At 42.4% G+C, this 19,002-nt stretch overlaps 2 protein-coding genes across 3 annotated transcripts; both read left to right on the forward strand.

Annotated features, from left to right (window-relative positions):
• The first annotated feature begins 204 nt into the window (after window positions 1–204).
• ptger1b (prostaglandin E receptor 1b (subtype EP1)) lies at window positions 205–4,219 on the forward strand. Its single transcript, XM_028985230.1, has 3 exons — window positions 205–489; window positions 1,109–2,003; window positions 3,140–4,219. Exons 2-3 carry the CDS (start codon window positions 1,155–1,157, stop codon window positions 3,410–3,412), a joined length of 1,122 nt encoding a protein of 373 aa, XP_028841063.1. The 5' UTR covers window positions 205–489; window positions 1,109–1,154; the 3' UTR covers window positions 3,413–4,219.
• Window positions 4,220–4,648: 429 nt separating this feature from the next.
• Window positions 4,649–18,916, forward strand: ilf3b (interleukin enhancer binding factor 3b). 2 transcript variants are annotated; one of them, XM_028985225.1, is made up of 19 exons: window positions 4,649–4,751; window positions 6,389–6,483; window positions 7,947–8,173; window positions 9,498–9,678; window positions 9,763–9,910; window positions 11,249–11,340; window positions 12,550–12,645; window positions 12,834–12,945; window positions 13,021–13,118; window positions 13,193–13,304; window positions 13,440–13,553; window positions 13,773–13,978; window positions 14,081–14,257; window positions 14,377–14,514; window positions 14,660–14,803; window positions 14,893–15,022; window positions 15,103–15,150; window positions 17,621–18,040; window positions 18,128–18,916. In XM_028985225.1, exons 2-19 carry the CDS (start codon window positions 6,481–6,483, stop codon window positions 18,256–18,258), a joined length of 2,577 nt encoding a protein of 858 aa, XP_028841058.1. In that variant the 5' UTR covers window positions 4,649–4,751; window positions 6,389–6,480; the 3' UTR covers window positions 18,259–18,916. The 2 variants fall into 2 exon arrangements, with proteins under 2 accessions (XP_028841058.1, XP_028841059.1); XM_028985226.1 differs by lacking the exons at window positions 17,621–18,040; window positions 18,128–18,916 and adding an exon at window positions 16,600–17,357.
• Window positions 18,917–19,002: the final 86 nt, after the last annotated feature.

A 19,002-nucleotide genomic window follows, 5' to 3' on the forward strand; every position in this document is an offset into this window, starting at 1 on the left:
TTTTTGGTACACGCGAACTCTCTATACCGACACTTTCCTCCTTTCGGAAAATGTGGCCAAAAGGCACATTCACACCAGCACGAGTCTGAACCCAGTACACTCTGACGGCGCGGAAGAATCCAGGCAGGCGTGTCTCCCGAGGCGCTCATTCACCGCTGCGCGTAACGGAGACGCCCAGGGACCGCGCAGCGCGCAGCGCGCACCGCGCAGCCGCAGCCCATAAAGGGGTTGAGGAGCGGACCTCGCCGACGCTGTGCTGCGCACATGTCCCCTCGGTCCGTACTACCGCGCTGCCTAACTTGCACGGCCCGTGAGGGAGAATGAGGAGTCCTTCTGGAGCTGCGCAGCGGCTTTACGCACGTGGAGGGGGACTTTTTTCCGGCCAGTCTGAATCATATTTTATCACTTAAATCAGACACCGCGCGCTGGACTACGCCGGATTTGAAGCAACGGGACGTTCGTGAAAATTTCATTTGAAACGATGTAAAGGTAATTTTCTTCCTGCTTCAACGTTTTTTTTAATTATTATTACATTGACTACACCATTTTTATTATAAAATGTTTATTTATTAAACTGTTTTTTAGTTTTGCAGATGAAAATAATCATATGTGGAATTACTTTTGTGTGCTTAAACTTATTCGGGAATTTGCAAATGTTCTCATAGTCCTTTGCAGACACATGGTGTTCTGTCATGAAAGGGAAGGAAAACAGCACCTTTGTGTTCATATCCTTCACCGTGTGGTGATGACAGATTACATGGGTGATGAGGAAGTTAGGAAATGATGCTAAACGCAGTTTGAACACCCAGTTCAGCAAGCAGTAAGTTCTTTACCTTGCATAAAGCCACCACTGTGTACGGCACCGTGACAGGGAATCCTTTGAGAGTCGACTGCTGGTTTCCGGGCTTGACTGAGAGGTGTTGTAACTTGCCCTCCATTCCTCGCTGTCTGGTTTGAGGCAACTATGTAATGGAATAGTCAGTATTTTCACATTTCACAGCTGTGCAACATTTCCGCAGATATTGCACAGCTTTGTATTAAAACAAGTAAACCCTGTCATAGTTGGCCACATTTTAAATGCATACTGTATACTATTTCTATTTCCCAGAAGCCCTTGTGTTTGTGAGGAGCCTTGGCAGTTGCTGAGCACAGATATGCTGGCCATGGAGCACTGCAACTCATCTTCAATGCCCCTCACCAACCAGACCCAGGGCACGGCCAGTGTGGCAGCGGTGGCCCAGAACGTCACAGCAAAAAGCAGCCCTACGATGGCTGGAATGTCCATGACCCTGGGAATTCTGTCTAACATGGTGGCGCTCTTCATCCTGGCAAAAGCCTACAACCGCATGCGGCGCAGGTCTAAAGCGACGTTCCTCCTCTTTGCCAGCTCCCTGGTGGCAACAGACTTAGTCGGCCATCTCATCTCCGGTTCCATGGTCCTGAGACGTTATTCAGCAGCGGCGACCCAGGAGAGTGACCCAGAGATGGCAGAGGCGGGTTTTGCAAGCGTGGACCCCTACTGTCAGTTTTTGGGGGGCTGCATGGTCTTCTTCGGCCTGTGTCCACTCTTCCTGGGCTGTGCCATGGCTGTTGAGCGTTGCCTGGGTGTGACAAAGCCTCTGTTCCACGCCTCGCTAGTCAGCACAGCCCGAACAAAGCTGGCGGTGTCCATGATCTGGTTGATGGCACTCCTCGTTGCCCTGCTGCCATCTTTAAACCTGGGACAGTATACGTACCAGCACCCTAGGACCTGGTGCTTCATCAGGGTTCTGGGTAAGATACAGGGCAGCGACCTGGCCTTCGTCGCGTTCTTCTCTCTGCTGGGCATGGGTTCCCTGGTGGTCGCCCTCGTGTGTAACTCCATCAGCGCAATCACGCTGGTGAGGGGGCGGCTGCGCAAAATGACGTCCAACCGCCGCTTCAGCAAGTCGCATGACATTGAGATGGTGGCTCAGCTCTTGGGGATTACAGTCACCTCATGTATCTGCTGGATCCCTCTCCTGGTGAGTAAATAAAAACTGAATGCACAGTCATCTTAATGAATGCATGGCCATCTAATCCTGTATATAAATACCTAATAAATGTACATTACATTACATTTATGCCATGGGCATTTATGCCATTACTTTCTGGGCTCTTACTGCCACTATTGCTAAAATGCTTAAACATTTATGGCAAGTTCCATTATTTCTGTAAGTTGATAGTCATAAATTCCTTGTTAATATGGACGTGCCTTGAAATTATTTGTGTGTTCATCCTGTTTTCAAAATGCCTCACATGAGGCATTTTGATAATGTCACATGAAGTATGTCTTCAGGATTTACAGAAATGAGGAGATGCAAACAAGACATTGCTAGTTTTCTGTATCTTGGAGAAGAGGATCTAACTACCCACCCAGCCCTTTTAGTTTAGTTAACTTGATTTCTGTCACCAGGTTATTAACTTTTCAGCAAGGTTTTTATAAACTACATTTAAAAGGGGATGAGCCCATAGGGATGTCTGACAGCTGTCCACATTATTGGAGATTTAACCCCACTTGAAAGAGTTACAGCCCACACAAAAACAATCTTTTGTGTTTGTTTCATCGTTTTGATTTACTTCTGATTTGTGTATTTAACACACATGATTACTGAACACTTGGGTTCAGAAATATATCTATTGTCATCAAGCTATTATTCCCAGTATCAATCTGGCAACACTGATCGGACTGATCATGTCTCCTCCACTCTGCCTCCATTTTTCTGTTTTCTTTTGCTTTTAGAAAACCGTGCGCTTGGCACCATCAACGGACATCAAAAACGTGATTGATGTTATATCTCAGGAGCATGTACACAACCAAACCAAAGATGCAGAATAATATTTCCAATTTATTCAAGAGTTCTGTTTAACGAACCAGTGAATATTGTTCCCAGTGCTCTGTGTCTTATATGGCATGACAAAAATATCCTCCCAGGTATTACTCGGAGCATTAAATAGCTACAATGGATAATAGCTCTTCTGGAGATTTCTTAGTTAAACTCCATTATTTTTTATTCTGCTCTATTTCTATGTTAATGTGTATATCTGATATATTATATATTTAATGTTTATTTCAGTTTGATGATTATGAACAATTCTGTAATGTTTTCTTGCCTCGTAGAGCTTCGACCTAATAACTGTGATCCAGTCATACCAAGGGAATATTGAAGACCAGACTGAGTACTACCAGAAACTGCTTCTAACAGGGGTGCGTATGGCATCCTGCAACCAGATTTTGGATCCGTGGGTCTATATACTGCTTCGACGAGCCGTTCTGCAAAAGATATACTGCCTCACCACATGTGGCCGAGTTCAACTCAGAGGCAGCACCTTCCGCCGCTGGGAGACGAGCTCACTGCAGAGTTCTGAGAAAAAACCTGTAACTCGAATCTAAGCTGGTGTGTGGGTCATGAAGGACCTGAAGTGTTGTGGGCACCCAAATGGCTGCCCTCTCTCTGGCCACCATAGTGCGCTTCATCATTGATGCCTTTCCTCTGGCAGGAGGGTATTAAAGGAAGGGGTTTATGCTCCGTGTTGTTAATAAAGTGCTGCAAAGAGCAGTAAAAATGGACTTTTGAAAAATACAATGTTTCCCTGTAACAGGTTCATCTTTTATGGCCTGTTTCAATGTGAATGTCGTTTGGAATACAATTGTGGATTTTAGCTCATAGTATATCTTGCAGCTCACCCAGGGCATCTGCAATATTCAGATGAAATTGGCCAGTAAAGAAATTGCGATAGTCTGGAAAGCAAATGGGAAGGACTGGAAACTTTTAAGTAGCCAGTTTGTAGATTTGAGTAACCAGTTAAGTAACCAGTTTGTAGATTTTTTTTTTTAATCTGTGTCTCAGATGCTTTTCCTTCCCTTAAATTGTAGTGGATTATACTAAGAACTGACTCGTCATGGCCTTTCAGAACAAAGTTGTTACAAATTAGGAACAACCAGTTAACTGCAGCATGACACTGGCCTTATCTCACTTTAAATCTGTATTTGAGCCTTTTCTTTCTTTGTTTTATTTTTTGTCTCTTTTTTTTGTCTAATTTTTGTTTGTTCTGACATGTTATTTAGCTGTGTCTCTGTTATATGTAAAAGTGAAGTTTGTGTGGTGTTGTGTTTTTTTTGTATTGTGTATTTACTGTATAAGAGGTTGTTTTCCTATCTATGTGGGAAATGAAAGCTATATTAAATGTACTTATAAACAATAAAAGTGTAGCTGTCATTGATTGTTCGTAAACTTTATTATGAACTTTATTATAAAAAAGATGAATAAATGTGAATATCAAAATTTCTAGTAGGGGTTTAAATATGTGGGTACATATAGTCTAATAAAAGAGTCACCTTAGCGAACACTGACAAACGGAGTTTTTACTCAATGACAACGCTGGCGCCATCAACCGAACGAATTGCGCATTGCGTTCTTGTTTTACAGCACATAAAGAAATCGCATACTCATGTGCTCACTGCACGCAGAAATAGTTGTTTGTGTGTGTGTATATATATATATATGTGTGTGTGTGTATTTTTATTTTTTTAAGCGAGTAAAAGCACAGTCATTTTAACTTCACCTGTGTGATATTGCATGCACGGACTCGAAAGATTTCATCTGATTGGCGTCACCCACGGTCACGTGTCGATTTCGGCCAATCACGTTCGCCCGTCGAGAACCCTGGTCGGTCGCGGGCGCCGGGACTTTTCCTCTGCCGCCGAGGACCGTCGAAGTGCCGCGTCGTCGGTAAGAACCGTCAGAAATGTTTGCTAGTTTCGTCACCTTCAGTAATTTAGTGCGATACGTGGAGACATTCTTGCCAAAGTCCGCGGCGGCGTTTGCCTTAAGAAATACACCGCTTGCCTGGAAGGTGCCCAGTAGGCTTTGTTTTGGTGCTAATGCTAGCTAAGGCTAATGTAGCGCTCGCGTTCTCGGCATGGCGCTACGCGGAGATGTTCTGCTCCGCTCTGTTGATTGATGCTTGACGTCTCTCTCCACGATCCCCCACCGCGTTCGTAGCTCCCGGGGCCTAGAAGGGTGAGCGGTGTCAGTCCGGACCATTGTTGTAACTCTGCCCGAGTCGGCAGGGCGTTTAGTCGTCACACGCACTTTCATCGTGATCAGTGGCTGCAGCGCCGCCGGTCCGCGTGTTAACGTTCACAGTGTCGGTGGTGCTTGGTGGGTTGTGCTGGCTTGTTTTGCTCACCGGCCAGTGGGTCGAGACCGGGTTAAAATGGCGGCCCCCACCACAAAAGACGGAGCGCCGCACGCTTTTGGTCTGTAAACTGGCATTGATCGGCCGACGAGCTGGACGTTTTAATTTCAGAGTCGCCTTTGGAAGGTTGTACGAGTAAATCTGTTCGGGCTCTCCGTTTTTCGGTTTTAACCCGACCGACTCGACTCGCTCCTCGTTGCTTAAAATAGCCAGGGATGTCGGCGACATGGTGCGCAAAGTCCTGCTCGTGGAGAGTGAGGAGTAATAGTGAATAGTGCGTGATTGTCATCGGGAGAGTGGCGTGGGGCTGCGACCATAATAAACACAACGACAGTTGTTTTTTTTTGTTTTTTTTTTTGGTCATGTTTGCATAGCTCCGTTTCACGTTGATAACGGGTTCCCTTGATCCTGTGTTTATGCTACAATTGCATGAAGGTTTGCCACTGGCTTTTTCTCCCATTTCTCATGTAATTCGGCCCTCTCTCCCAATTTGGCTGAAGACTTCACAGTACTGTTAATAATTAGAACAGTGTTCCAAATGATCTCCTAATCCTAATTAAGCTGTGGTTAAAATTAGAGCTTTCTGTCTTTGCAGCCACCAGTAAAAGGATTTGGAAACCTTGGTGTCCAAAAAAGACGCTTTACAGTGTCCAGTAGGAATGCTCCTTATCTGATGTCTTCCTGGAGAATTGTGACGTCTATCTTTTATATATATATATATATATATATATATATATATATATAGTAAGTGAGGTTTGAACCTGGGTCTTCTGGTGTGTTGCCTACTACAATTACATTTATGGCATTTACCAGACGCTCTTATCCAGAGCGACTTACAATCAGTAGTTACAGGGACAGTCCCCACGGAGCAATTTTTTTAGGGTTAAGTGTCTTGCTCAGGGACACAATGGTAGTAAGTGGGATTTGAACCTGTGACTCTGTAGTCTTCTGCTTTATAGGCAAGTGTGTTACCCACTAGGCTACTACCACCCTGATCTTAAATCGTCTTGCAAACCTTGTTTATCAGTATAACAACAAAGACCCGTTGGGTAGTGATTGGTGCAGACTACACCGGCCACTTTCTGCGTCCCTTCATCCTAAACCCCTGGAGTGAGATTCTGTTTTGCGCAGCACTGCAGCAGCCATCACATGCTCTCTTTCTCCACAGATCAAGTGCCAGGTCATCCTACCACCAGAGGATTAGCATCTTAAAGCCCACACCGCCGTTCAGCTTTCAAACTTGGTGGTCGTCCAGCAGCCATGGTAGCTATTTCTTTATTCTCATTTAGTGCTGCACGATTAATCTAATCACAATCGTAATCGCGATGTCAGTCTGTGCGATTACATGAACGCAAAAAGCTGCGATTTAAATTATTAGTACATGGATTGGATCGGCAACATTCTCTCAACGTTTGCGAGCTGTGCAGCGGATGTGACATGTTTGGTCACATGACTTTCGATTCGGAGACATATGGGTAGACGCGGCATGACGAGCTGCATCGTACGTCAACGTCGCCGCCATATTGGGATAGGCTCTGCTGTGGCGTGAAAAATGCCTCACTCTTGTGCTGCTTGGGGCTGTACAAACCGCTGTACGCTCCAAACCAGATCCCGGGGATTACATTTCATAGGTAAGGCTGGAAAATTGTTTTGAATATATTTGGCCATTATAAAATCCCGTTTTATAAGTCTTAACCTTAGCTTTACATTTACATTTATGGCATTTATCAGACGCCCTTATCCAGAGCGACTTACAATCAGCAGTTACAGGGACAGTCTTCCCCTGGAGCAATTGAGGGTTAAGTGTCTTGCTCAGGGACACAATGGTAGTAAGCGGGATTTGAACCTGGGTCTTCTGGTTCATAGGCGAGTGTTTTACCCACTAGGCTACTACCACCCCATGCTACTACCACCCTTAGCTAAGCTAGCGAAGTTATGCATTCCTGTGTTCAAGTCAGCCTCCAAACAACGTTTTGGCTAAACTTAGGCATTGACTATTTAGACTGTTCTTAGCTGCTTAGTTAACTTTTCTCAAATTTTGAAGGTTTCCTAAAGAAATTCACCTCAGTTTACAAATCTTAACCTTAGCTAAGCTAGCAAAGCTATGCATCCCTGTGTTCAAGTCAGCCTCCAAACAACGTTTTGGTTAAACGTAAGAACTATAATACGGGATTTTATAATGGCCAAATATAATCAAAACAGTTGTTTAGCTTTACCAGGGTTTGTCGTTCAACAGTAATGTAAGAGAGTTTTTTGTGATTTATTTAATTTTGTAGAATATTGTATTTTGAAAGCACTGGGCATTTCAAGTTGTTATAAGTAGTTTGTATGTTTCACTTTTGAAATTAAACATTTCACTATTAGTAATTTGTATGCGACTTTTCATTGATATACAAGCAGGTGTCCTTTATCATATCGCAATCACATATCGCAATATTGATCTCAATAATCGCAATATGTCTTTTTCCCCAAATCATGCAGCCCTATTCTCATTTGGCTTTCTTACAATATTTTACATAATTATGTTTCAGGCTGAGGCTTTCATTTAATTTTAGGACAGTTGTCCACACATACCTACACCTGAGTGTCTCAGAATCATTGTATGCATAATAAGTTGTTTTGTTCTAATGCATCATATCACTAAGTGTGAGTTTATTTTTCCGAGGCTGCAGCATTGATACTGTAGCTGGCACCAAGACTCATGTGTGGGTGTGTATTGTTTTCAGCCGCCTCCACTGCGACACCGCTCCATGCGAATCTTCGTGAATGATGACAGGCACGTCATGGCCAAACACTCAGCGGTGTACCCGACACAGGAAGAGCTGGAGGCCGTCCAGAACATGGTGTCCCACACAGAGCGCGCCCTCAAAGCCGTTTCTGACTGGCTGGACGAGCAGGAGAGGGTCGCTGCCAAGCCAAATGCGACAGGCGCCGATGGAGCAGAGAAGGAGAGGTGCGGCTGACCCCTGATACTCTGCTCAGTGTTCCTGATCTTCCAGCATTTTTTTAATTGTCAGAGGATTGGATTTAATCCACCAGACCAGGGGATTCGCTGTTAGGAGCCAGGGGGATAAGTTTATAAGCGTATTGTTCATCTGTTCTTAATGTAACAGCTGTGCAAGATTTTTATTATTATTTTTTTTACATGGAGACAAATAACCTGCTGATCTCCAATGGGCAAAGAGTTCTGGTCAAAACAAATGTTAGAGGTGTCGATGTTTTTTTTTTTTTTTTTTTTTTTTTTTTTTTAAAGTGAAGTGATTGTCATTATCAACTCCAGCACAATTGTATAATCGATGCAGATGTGGATGATTCTGCATCAGTGCAGTGCAGAACATAATCAATTACATTATAATGAAGTTGCTTTGTGGTTTTCTGGCAGCAGCATGAAAAGCTTATCCAAACAGTCTCTTGAGTGTCCAGGGATATACAACACGACGTTCTTGTCTTACTGGGAGTAAGCTATGCGAAGCGCATTTGGTCTGAAAGCGGCTTTAGATTTTCTCCAATGAGGAGTAAAAGCGGTCTGTGTTCAGTTTGCGCTCACCTGATGCCACGGCCATCTGAACCAGGCATTTTTCTGCCATTTGTGGCTTCAGGTTGCTGCGGGAGGGATGAATTACATGAGTGAGATCTCATGTCTTATCATGCCTCGTCACTATCGACTCATAACACAAATAATTACAAATAATGTTTGTTCTAAGAAGCGCTAATGTTAGATAGCAATCATAAAAATACAATACCTTGTAGAAGCTCAGAGTCCTCTTGGAGAACTGCAGTTTACGTGAGGATATTTTAGGTTAATGTACTGTATCATTGACAAAGTACTTTTATGGTAAGCCCGGTCCGTTTTACAGTTTATAGCCCGCACTACTTCGTCCACCTTATGCAGCGTAAAATGGTCCCACACTTTAGACATTTTATGCCTTTTACGCACGCCGGTATCTTCATTTTCCACCAATAAATCGCACCTCCTTAAATCTCTGAAATGCGCTTCAGTTAAAACTTCACTTCAGTAGTTCCACGGGTGCAATACGATAATAGATGGACTTTGGTGACTAATTAAACAAAGCCTCGAGGCAAAGAATTTTCCTCAAATATTTTTTTGTAATCGAATCATTAGTTATTCGAATAATAATCGTTTCAGCCCTAATTGATAGTTAAAGGTTTAACTTATTGTTATTGCTCTATTTGAAATATTTTAATGTTGCTTTTTTTTTTTCCATAAGTGCTACTTTGTCAAAATTCCAATTTCATGCTTTTCCCTCTTTCATCAGTGAGCCCAAGTCTGTGGATCAGCCCACCCGCTCCCTAAGGGGGGTCATGAGGGTGGGTCTGGTGGCCAAAGGACTTCTGCTTAAAGGAGACCTAGATCTCGAGCTTGTGCTGCTTTGTAAAGACAAGCCCACAATCACTCTGCTGAAGAAGGTGGCAGAAAACCTGACAGTGCAGCTGAAGGTAGCCATTTAAGAAAAAACATCAAGCACAAATGTGAAATTTTTTTTCTTTTTCTAGCAATACTAATCTCATTTCGGCCCACAGCTAATCACAGAGGAGAAGTATGAGGTAACCCAGTGCATCCGCGAAGCCACCATCATCATCAAGAACGCTAAAGAGCCTCCTCTCACGCTCACCATCCACCTGACGTCACCCATTGTCAGGGAGGAGGCAGAGAAGCAGGCTGCCGGGGGTAGGTTTGGCCTGCAAGCAAAGGCGGGTGTGGCTGTCTGCTCTCCCCTGAGACAGCCGGAACGTGATTGATATACAGGAAGAGACCAGGGTCTAGGTAGATATTGTTTATTGGGCCTTCAATGGAGCTAGGGGACATGATGAAATGTGTTGGTGTAATGAACCCCTTTGCTATGTTTATAGCTAATAGACTCTCATAGTTCCATGTAATGTGAAGTACATTCCTGATGGCCCAATACACAGTATAGGAAGTGAAAGTTTCAGGAAAAAGAAAAGAAGGCAAAGGCCACAAAAGGGTTCTTCCTTTTCCCTTTGGGTAAAATGGAAAATAAGTCCACTGAATGAAGGCTTACTGAGAATTAAGAAAAGAAAACACAGACTTGTTATGCATGTGTTTTTTTATACTGAGCAGTAATGAACAGTTCGCATTGCAGCAAAAATGAGTCAAGATGTTTGCAGAGCGGTGTTACCAGACCGAGTAAAGTTCCTTTCTTTAGCGGGTAAGGCAAGGGGGTTATAGGTAACGCTAGGGGCTTTAATGCTACATGATTTCTTGAACAGTTATCATGTCCTTATGGTGATGTCAGTGAGCACTGCAGATTTTACTGTCTTAATATTTTATAGGGTAGGGATGTTTCCTGATTACTGAGGGCAGACGTGCAGAGCTAGAACCTAGCCCTATCTGTAACCCTGCTGTACAGAACCCAGCGGCCTGGTTTGAAGGGAAAAGGCCATCAGTTTTGCTGCAGTGTGGACTTGTTTTCACTTCATTATGTGCATCTGAATATTGCTGCCTGTGGTTCAAAGTCTGATTCTCTCTGTCAAGCCTTCTAGTTTGTCAATTTTAGGGACGCTGGACCTTTGACCAACTGGACGCTCTCTGTCTCGGAAGGGGCAAGGCAGTAGCACCTGAAAAGGGGACGAAGGGGAGGGGTTCTACCCCCCATGTAGTCTAGATGTCCACCAATTGAATTTTTTTTTTTTTCTCCCATCCCATCTTTTTAATATAATGTTCATTGCACACTCATATTCACACCTGCATGCACTTGGTCATGCCTTTTTTTGGGAATGAAGAGACACCTTGGCCCACACAGACTGAAGAACCCACGGGTTCACCTCTGCTGTAATGGCTGGCTGTTTATTTATATATCGCGCGCCCCCCCCCCCTTCTCGACTCCAGCCCGGGAGGATTTACAGTTCGTTCTTCTGCGGGGGAGGTCCCCCTCCCCTTCCCCCTGCTGCCTGTGGTTTTTGGGAAAATCTGCCTCTTCCCCCTGGCCGTCTGACAGAAACCCCTTGGTCAAACTGTACCTTGTCTTCTTATTCCACCCGCAACTAGAATCGCTATCAGTCAACGATCCCCCGGATGTTCTGGACAGGCAGAAATGCCTGGCTGCCTTGGCGTCTCTTCGCCACGCCAAGTGGTTCCAGGTTTGCATCTTGTCTTTATTTGTCTTAAAAGTAGCTTGTCTTGATTTTCATGCAGTTTTTTTGTATGTTTTATAAGATTGTTTTTACCTGTGTGTGCTCGATTTTTCTGTTTTATCAATGGAGTGAATCACCTTTTAGAAAAGTTGTTCATACTGGATGTATTTTTTTTATGTTGCAAAAACTTTTACTGTGACTTTGCTTCAATTTAACATGTTTAAGCTAAACAGGCTTTTAACACATATTTAGCAAGCCAGTGTTTTTCTAATTGCTACTTTAATTACAATCAGCATTCAGATTCAATGCATTGTTTTTATGTAGTGTTGAATGGGAAGAAAATGTTGAATTCGGGTGCAATATTTCTAATTTGACAGATTTAGTGTTTCTTGTATTTTATTTTGTTTTCCATTTAACACGTGGAATAAGCTTATTTAGGTACTCTGGATGGATATTACAGATGTTATGAGTGGTTTCAATCTTTCACTTAAATACCATAGCGTAACTGATGAGAATAATCTCACCAGCTCATCTAATCGTAACTGGATTTTCATAATACTGAATACTACTACTAATGTAAAACCTTTGAATCATGTTCACTCGAATAATTCATGCAAAGGAGGTTGTTGGTAAACTTCGGGTATACTAAACATCTTGGATTCCATCAGACATGTTATGTAAAATGATATGTAAATTCCTGCACAATATATGTTGGATTGGCCATGAATGAGGGACTACTTGGAGGTGGTAGTCTGTGACTTCAATAGAAGTATTGCACCTTGTAGCAGTCTTTCATTTCTGATTTGCTTTTTTGCCTTGGGTTGTGTTCTATAATTACTAGTTGTTTTTTTTTTTGTTTTTTTTTATATATATATATATCTCTCTCTCTCTCATGTGCACGACATGGGTAATACTAAATGACACTGGGATGAGTCTCCAGCAGTGTGACCTTGTCTTAAACAAGCTTAACAAGCACAAGTTAAAATAGTTTCTATTTGTATGTTTGTATTTTTAATTTTTAACTCTCTAACTCATTTACATGTGCATTTTACCCCTCTGTGAAAAGTGATGACTGGTAGTTTAAACAGATCACAAATCCATGATTGCCATTTAGGACACATCATTTATTTTATTGGTTCTGTTGAATGTAATTTAGTCTGCCTTTGGTTAATTTTTGGCTCCTTTCCCCCCCCCCTTTCCTGCTTGTCCCCTCAGGCCAGAGCGAATGGGCTGCGCTCCTGCGTCATTGTCATCCGCATCCTAAGGGACCTCTGCTCACGTGTTCCCGCGTGGGCGCCACTGCGAGGATGGGTGAGTCACCTACATTTCCACCCTCACTTTTCATTTGGTGCTTGTCAAAAGCATTCCTGCACTGGCATTAAATAAATCAAAATAAATTGCGGTCCGCATGCTTGGGACTTAATGACCAGCCTAAGGCTTCAAACCTGGTCTGCTGGGAAGGTTTGGCAAAATGTAAGGATTAATCTTTGTTTTCACAGCCATTAGAGTTGTTATGTGAGAAAGCAATTGGCACGGGCAACCGGCCAATGGGAGCTGGCGAGGCTCTTAGAAGAGTCCTGGAGTGTCTCGGTTCTGGAATCCTCATGGCAGGTAACCTCTTCATGGGAAATGATATATTAACTACAAATGTGTTCCTAACTGACCTCTGGCACTTTGTCTGGTCAGATGGGTCTGGCATCTGTGATCCTTGTGAGAAGGAGCTCACAGACGCCATTGGTCACATGGATCGGCAGCAGCGTGAAGACATAACGCAGAGTGCCCAGGTAGCCTCAACATTCCTATTTTCCATTTTTTTTTCCCATGAAAAGTTTTTAATGTTACACCCTGGTTTTTACAGCATGCCTTGAGACTGTCTGCTTTCGGTCAACTTCACAAAGTCCTGGGGATGGACCCTCTGCCTTCCAAAATGCCAAGGAAGCCCAGGAGCGAGACACCTATTGATTATACCAGTAGGCCATTGACTAACACTGTCAATATACTTATTTCAACTGGTTATTCCTTTATAATAGGACTGGGTGGTGGGGACATCATGAGTATTGTGATTTTAATCTTTTTTTCTTTTTTTTTTTCTTTTTCCTCTCCAGTCCAGATTCCACCCAGCACTACCTACGCCCCACCAATGAAGCGGCCAATTGAGGAGGAGGAAGGAAACGATGACAAGAGCCCCAATAAGAAGAAGAAAAAGCTTCAAAAGAAATGTTAGTTTTACCATAGGTTTACTGCACCTTTTTCCCCATTCATTCTTTGACTACCATAGTAATTGGCCAAACGCTAAATGAAACAGTTTGTCGCTGCAAGTTTTTGTGGTGTTGAGTTTTACAAAAGTAACCAACATTTACTAGATTCAACATTGTGCATTTAATAATGTTTTTTTCCAACTGATTACCATCATTCTAATGGAAAACTGTCCTCTGCAGCAACTGATGAGAAGGCTGAACCCCCTCAGGCAATGAATGCTCTGATGCGCCTGAACCAGCTCAAGCCAGGGCTACAGTATAAGTTGATCTCTCAGACTGGGCCTGTCCATGTCCCAGTGTTCACCATGGCCGTTGACGTGGACAGCAAAACCTTTGAGGCCTCTGGCCCATCAAAACGCACTGCCAAGCTCCATGTTGCAGTAAAGGTGTGTCTTCATTTTGAAGACCCTTTTTAACCAGAATACAAAGTAAGAAATATAATGAAGTAAAATCTTATTATTTAACTAATCAGACGTTATTTCTTTCAGGTTTTGCAGGACATGGGCCTACACACTGGAGTGGAGCAGAAGGTGGCTGAACCAGTGAAGCCCGAGGAGACCACGGCCACAGAGGAGGACTTGAAGCCAGAGGTGGCACCTGCAGAAACTGAATCCACAACCACAGCTACAGCTACAGCAACATCAGAGGCCACAGAAAATGCTGAGGTGAAGACATGTTTTTGTGTATTTGTCATATAATCTTATTGCGTGGTCCTTATTATAGGACAGTAAGTGTATAATTTAGTGTTGACGTAATTTGTGTGTTTTTGTCTGGCTCTTCTCAGAGCGCTCGGCAGCAGGGCCCGATCCTGACTAAGCATGGAAAGAACCCAGTCATGGAGCTAAATGAGAAACGGCGAGGCCTCAAATACGAGCTGATCTCTGAGACAGGTGGCAGCCACGACAAACGCTTTGTAATGGAGGTTGGTTTACATGGCTTTATTTATTTATTAATATATATGAATGCATGCTATCACAAGGGAGTGATGGCACTTTAATGGCCTAGGTTGCAAAGAAACTGGTGTCTTTAGAAGCCTGTTCCCCTACCTGTTTGTTTTTGTGTTCTAGGTGGAGGTGGATGGGCAGAAGTTTCAGGGCACAGGCTCCAATAAAAAAGTTGCTAAGGCCTACGCTGCCCTGGCAGCACTGGAGAAGCTCTTTCCAGAAGGCTCTATCTCAGATGCAGCCAAGAAAAAAAAAATGCCACCAATGGTAAGTTAAGGGTTGTGTCCATAACCACCATGAAAATCTTAAACTAAAATAATAATAAAAATCTCTTCTTATCTGTTTGGTCAACACAGCATGCTCAAGGTTTCGGCATGATGGCTGGGCCGCCAGCAGACCCAATGGGCAACCCCAGGGGCAGAGGCAGGGGGGGGCGTGGCCGTGGTAGAGGCAGAGGTTTCAATAATGGTGGAGGCTACAATCAAGGTAACAATTGATTTCATATTTTATCTGTTTTCTTGTTGTTTTGCATGTTTAATATGTTTCTTTTTTATTTTATAATCAAGGTGGATATGGGACTTTTGGATATGGGAACAATACCAATTCTGGATATAGTGAGTATATGTAAATGTCTATTTTAATTCTTGCTTAGTCACCTCAACATCTGGTAATCTGATAAATTGAATTAAATGGCTGTATTCAAAACACATGTTTTATTTTTATCCATCTAGAAGCTAATATCTGATTGAAGTAAATTTACTTGGAAGTACAGGATCTTGTTTCACTGGCGTAAATTCAGTTAATATGCTCCCAAAATCAATTGGTCACCCATCAACATATGGAATAGTACTAGATTATCTAAGGTATGCTGATTGGCCCTCAGAAACTCAATTTGTTTGAATAAGTACACCAGTACAAAATAAACTTTTCCTAGAAGCAGTCTTTGGTATGGTTTTAATATGAAAGGCCTATTGAGAGTTTACTGGATTTTAAGATCTTGGTCTTGGCAGATATGAGAAATGATTATGCCATCTTAACAGCTTTTGACATTGGCCTTACCAGGATAAGCATTGTACGTGGTTCTCTTTGGAAAGTGGATGAGTTTTCTGAAAAGAGCTTTGTGTAAATAGCACAGCACAATGGTGGATGGGGTGCTCAGCAATGTAGGGATAAAGGAAAGCAGCTGCTAGGATCTGTGACTAGGGATGTGCAGAGATCTGTTGTATGTGTGTGTGTTTTTTTTTTTATAGCATATTAGTGTTCATCTGTATTAATAGACTACTTTATTCCATTTATAGTCCTTTTAATAATTGTGAAATTATCTAGATTTAATTGTATTGTTCTCAACAAAAATCATGAACAGTGGGTGTGTTAGACTAAATAGTTCAATTAACACACTTTATTTCCTGAGCAGTGAATGTTATCTAACTAATCAAACAAATTACAAGTTTAAAAGGAAGACAAGTCAGTGGCTTATCAGTACACTGTGCCAAAATATACAGAGCATGCTTTGACTGAAAGCAGGGATTCACCAAGCATTCTTTAAGGATCCAGATAATTAATTATAATGATATTTTATATCCTCTATGAAGCATACTGAATGAACACGCCAGCTTACTCTACATCTCGCTGTGTTGTAGTTCATCCTAATAACAGCTGCCAGGTATTGTTGCGGTGACTAATTTAATGTTCTTATTCGCAATCTGTGAAATTATTCTGCCAAAATGATTTGATATTGAACCACGTGCTCAGTATCCCAACACCACAGATTGGTGTGTCATGTGTAAATACAAGGTTGTGTGACTACTTTACATTTCTCTGCTTTGTTGAGCCATGGGACTTGGATCACTCCCTTTGTAATGGTTCTGCCCTGAATGTACAAATCCCATACCAACCTCCCAGCAGCACGTTCTGACGACAAACCTTCTTGAGCGTGACTGGAGCAGAGAAATCTAAAAGTACACCAAAAAACAAGACAAACTTGACTTTTGCCATTTTTTTCAATGGCAGAAGACAACTTAAGCGTCTAATATTGTCCTTCTCTGCTCTGTCTCACTCTTTAGGTGACTTTGTCTCAGACTGCTATGGCTACCATGAATTTGCAACATAAAACATCCCAATCTTTATAAAATAAAAAAAAGAGGATCTGAAATATTTGTAGCATTTCAGTTTGTGAAATCATCCACGGACCTGACTGCACCCCAAATCACCCCAAACCTCTTGTCACGTGGCTATGTGCCGCCTTTCCTATCTCTGACCTCCAAGCCTGCTGGGACACCCATCTGAAAAAGAGCATGGACAAAAGGAACACAATGTCCATCTTACCTGATTTCTAATAAGCTGTTGCTCTCATCAATCCAACCGGACTGAAGAACAATTATTGATGGACTAGTTTGATGTTGATTGTCGAGATGCCTGCTAAAGAATGCCTTCAATATTTGGAAGGTGTACGGCATGTCGGTGTACACCAGTTCTCTACAATTAACACAATTTCAGTGCTTTTTTTTTTTTTTAATTATTCACATTACCATGATTTTTTTGTTTGAGGGGCAGAAACTCGCAAAATGAATTGGTAAAAATTGAGAAAAACAGATTAATTTAAATCCACCATTGTGGCTGCTTTCTTAAAATGATAAAAGGCAGTTTTGTGTTGAGTAATAAATGATGAATCATAGTGATGTGTTTTTGACTCGCATTAAACTGTCTTTAATCAAATCACATTTAAATGAATAAAATCACTTGATAATTGTTGATTTTCTTTTTCCATTTTTCTCAATTTCACCCCTCGTCAATTTTCCGTCTTACTGTTGTACTGAATGTGATGTTTGTGTGATTATGACTGCAGCCACTGACACTTGCACAAGGCTGCCATTTTTTGCATTGATTTTTTTTAACGATCAACAGTATTTTATATATTTGTTTTGCTTTTTTTTTTTTTTTTTTAATAAAATGTACATCAGAAAGACTTGTATGTAGATTCTTTAATTCCATATAATTGAGCATGTGTTTTTTTGCCTGTATGTAAGGCAATCTGGTAGTGTGTTCAAATTCCTTTTCTTTCTTTTTTCTTTCTTTTTTTTTTAGATTATTACAATAATGGCGGGGCCAATGGTGGGTCTGGCGCTCTAGCTACAGGGGGAGGAAGCCCAGGAGCCAATCAGAGCGGAGGACAGACAGGTGGCTATGGTGCATACTACCAAAATGATGCCAGCTATACTGTGCCTCCCCCTGGAACTAAACCTCCAGGCAAGAAACCACTTGTCAATCAAGGCGGAAAAGCTCTCCATTCCGGAGCCCCCGAAGGCGCTCCTGGAACCTACCAATCCACACCACCACCTCCTCCAGGCCAGGGAACGTACAGCCAGTATGGCCAGGGCTACATGGGAGGCAAGAAGAACTTCAGTCCAGCCCCAGGTGGAGCACCTGGTGGTTATTCCAATTACAGCACTGCTTACCCCTCTCAGGTGACTGGAGGAGCTGGGGCTCAAGAATACAGCTATGATGGTAAGCTTCAAAATGAGGGCTTCCTCTCATTTATTTAGAGTATTTGTGTTCGGTTGAGTTTTGTAACCTGTTTTATATGTTTGTTAGGTTATGGTAACCAGCCAAACTATGGTGCACGACCTGGAGCTGCTCAGACATACGGTGCTAACCCAGGCCCTTACCACAATCCAGCCGGTTATGGCCGGGGGGAGCCCAATATGAACTTCCAGTACAGATAGACTGATCTCTTCACCACCCTTCCTTTAGTGCCTGTTTGCATTTCTCCCTTCCCTCACCGGCCCATTTCCAAAGTAGCAGCTACTCCACAATCATTGGCACCATCCTGGATTTCAGCTCTTGGTTCTGAGGATCTGTGACGTGGCATCATCAAAGTTGCAATTTCCTCCAACATGGCAGTGTTGCTGTTAATGGTCTGATTTCTGCGTTCGGGGGGGGAGATTCCCTTCCTCTGGCGCTCGGCGCGGTCTCCAGGCTACCCATCAGAAAACAGGAGACCATCAATTATGTGCATGTTTGTACCCTGATGTTTGTAATGTGAACTTTGCTGATGTTAGTGTCCTGTTGAATGGGATGGATAAACAGATTCATTTTAACCCATCCTTGGTATGTTTTGACTGTGGTATTCTCTTTCCAATTGTATTATTTTACTAATATTATTATTTGCTCGGTTTAGTGTTTTGTTATGGATTGTGCATTTGCTGATTTCCATCACATTATGATATTTTTATTCATTATATTATTGGTGATTTGACCTTATTTCAGCCTGTTTAATTTTAGTTGTCATCTGGGTCAAAAGTAACCTAAGTTTATTTTGGAGAAGTAACTGTTTCCCAAATGTTGAATGTGAGTTTATATGAATAAAATTTTATTTTGAAAGATTGTGGCTTTTTCTATGAATTCATTTATTGGTTTTCAAAATGTTGGGAATAGATGTAGCATGGACCAAGGAAGCTTTTCAATTC

Source organism: Denticeps clupeoides, chromosome 7 (genome assembly GCF_900700375.1).
Source record: "Denticeps clupeoides chromosome 7, fDenClu1.1, whole genome shotgun sequence".
Taxonomy (NCBI): Eukaryota; Metazoa; Chordata; class Actinopteri; order Clupeiformes; family Denticipitidae; genus Denticeps; species Denticeps clupeoides.

Excerpts from the sequence above, each read along its gene's own strand:
- ptger1b (XM_028985230.1), top strand. The coding sequence starts at position 1,155 with ATGCTGGCCATGGAGCACTGCAACTCATCTTCAATGCCCCTCACCAAC. Across the intron at positions 2,004-3,139 it reads TCTGCTGGATCCCTCTCCTG|AGCTTCGACCTAATAACTGT; the intron begins GTGAGTAAATAA and ends CTTGCCTCGTAG.
- ilf3b (XM_028985225.1), top strand. Across the intron at positions 8,174-9,497 it reads GATGGAGCAGAGAAGGAGAG|TGAGCCCAAGTCTGTGGATC; the intron begins GTGCGGCTGACC and ends CTCTTTCATCAG. Across the intron at positions 13,119-13,192 it reads ACATAACGCAGAGTGCCCAG|CATGCCTTGAGACTGTCTGC; the intron begins GTAGCCTCAACA and ends TGGTTTTTACAG.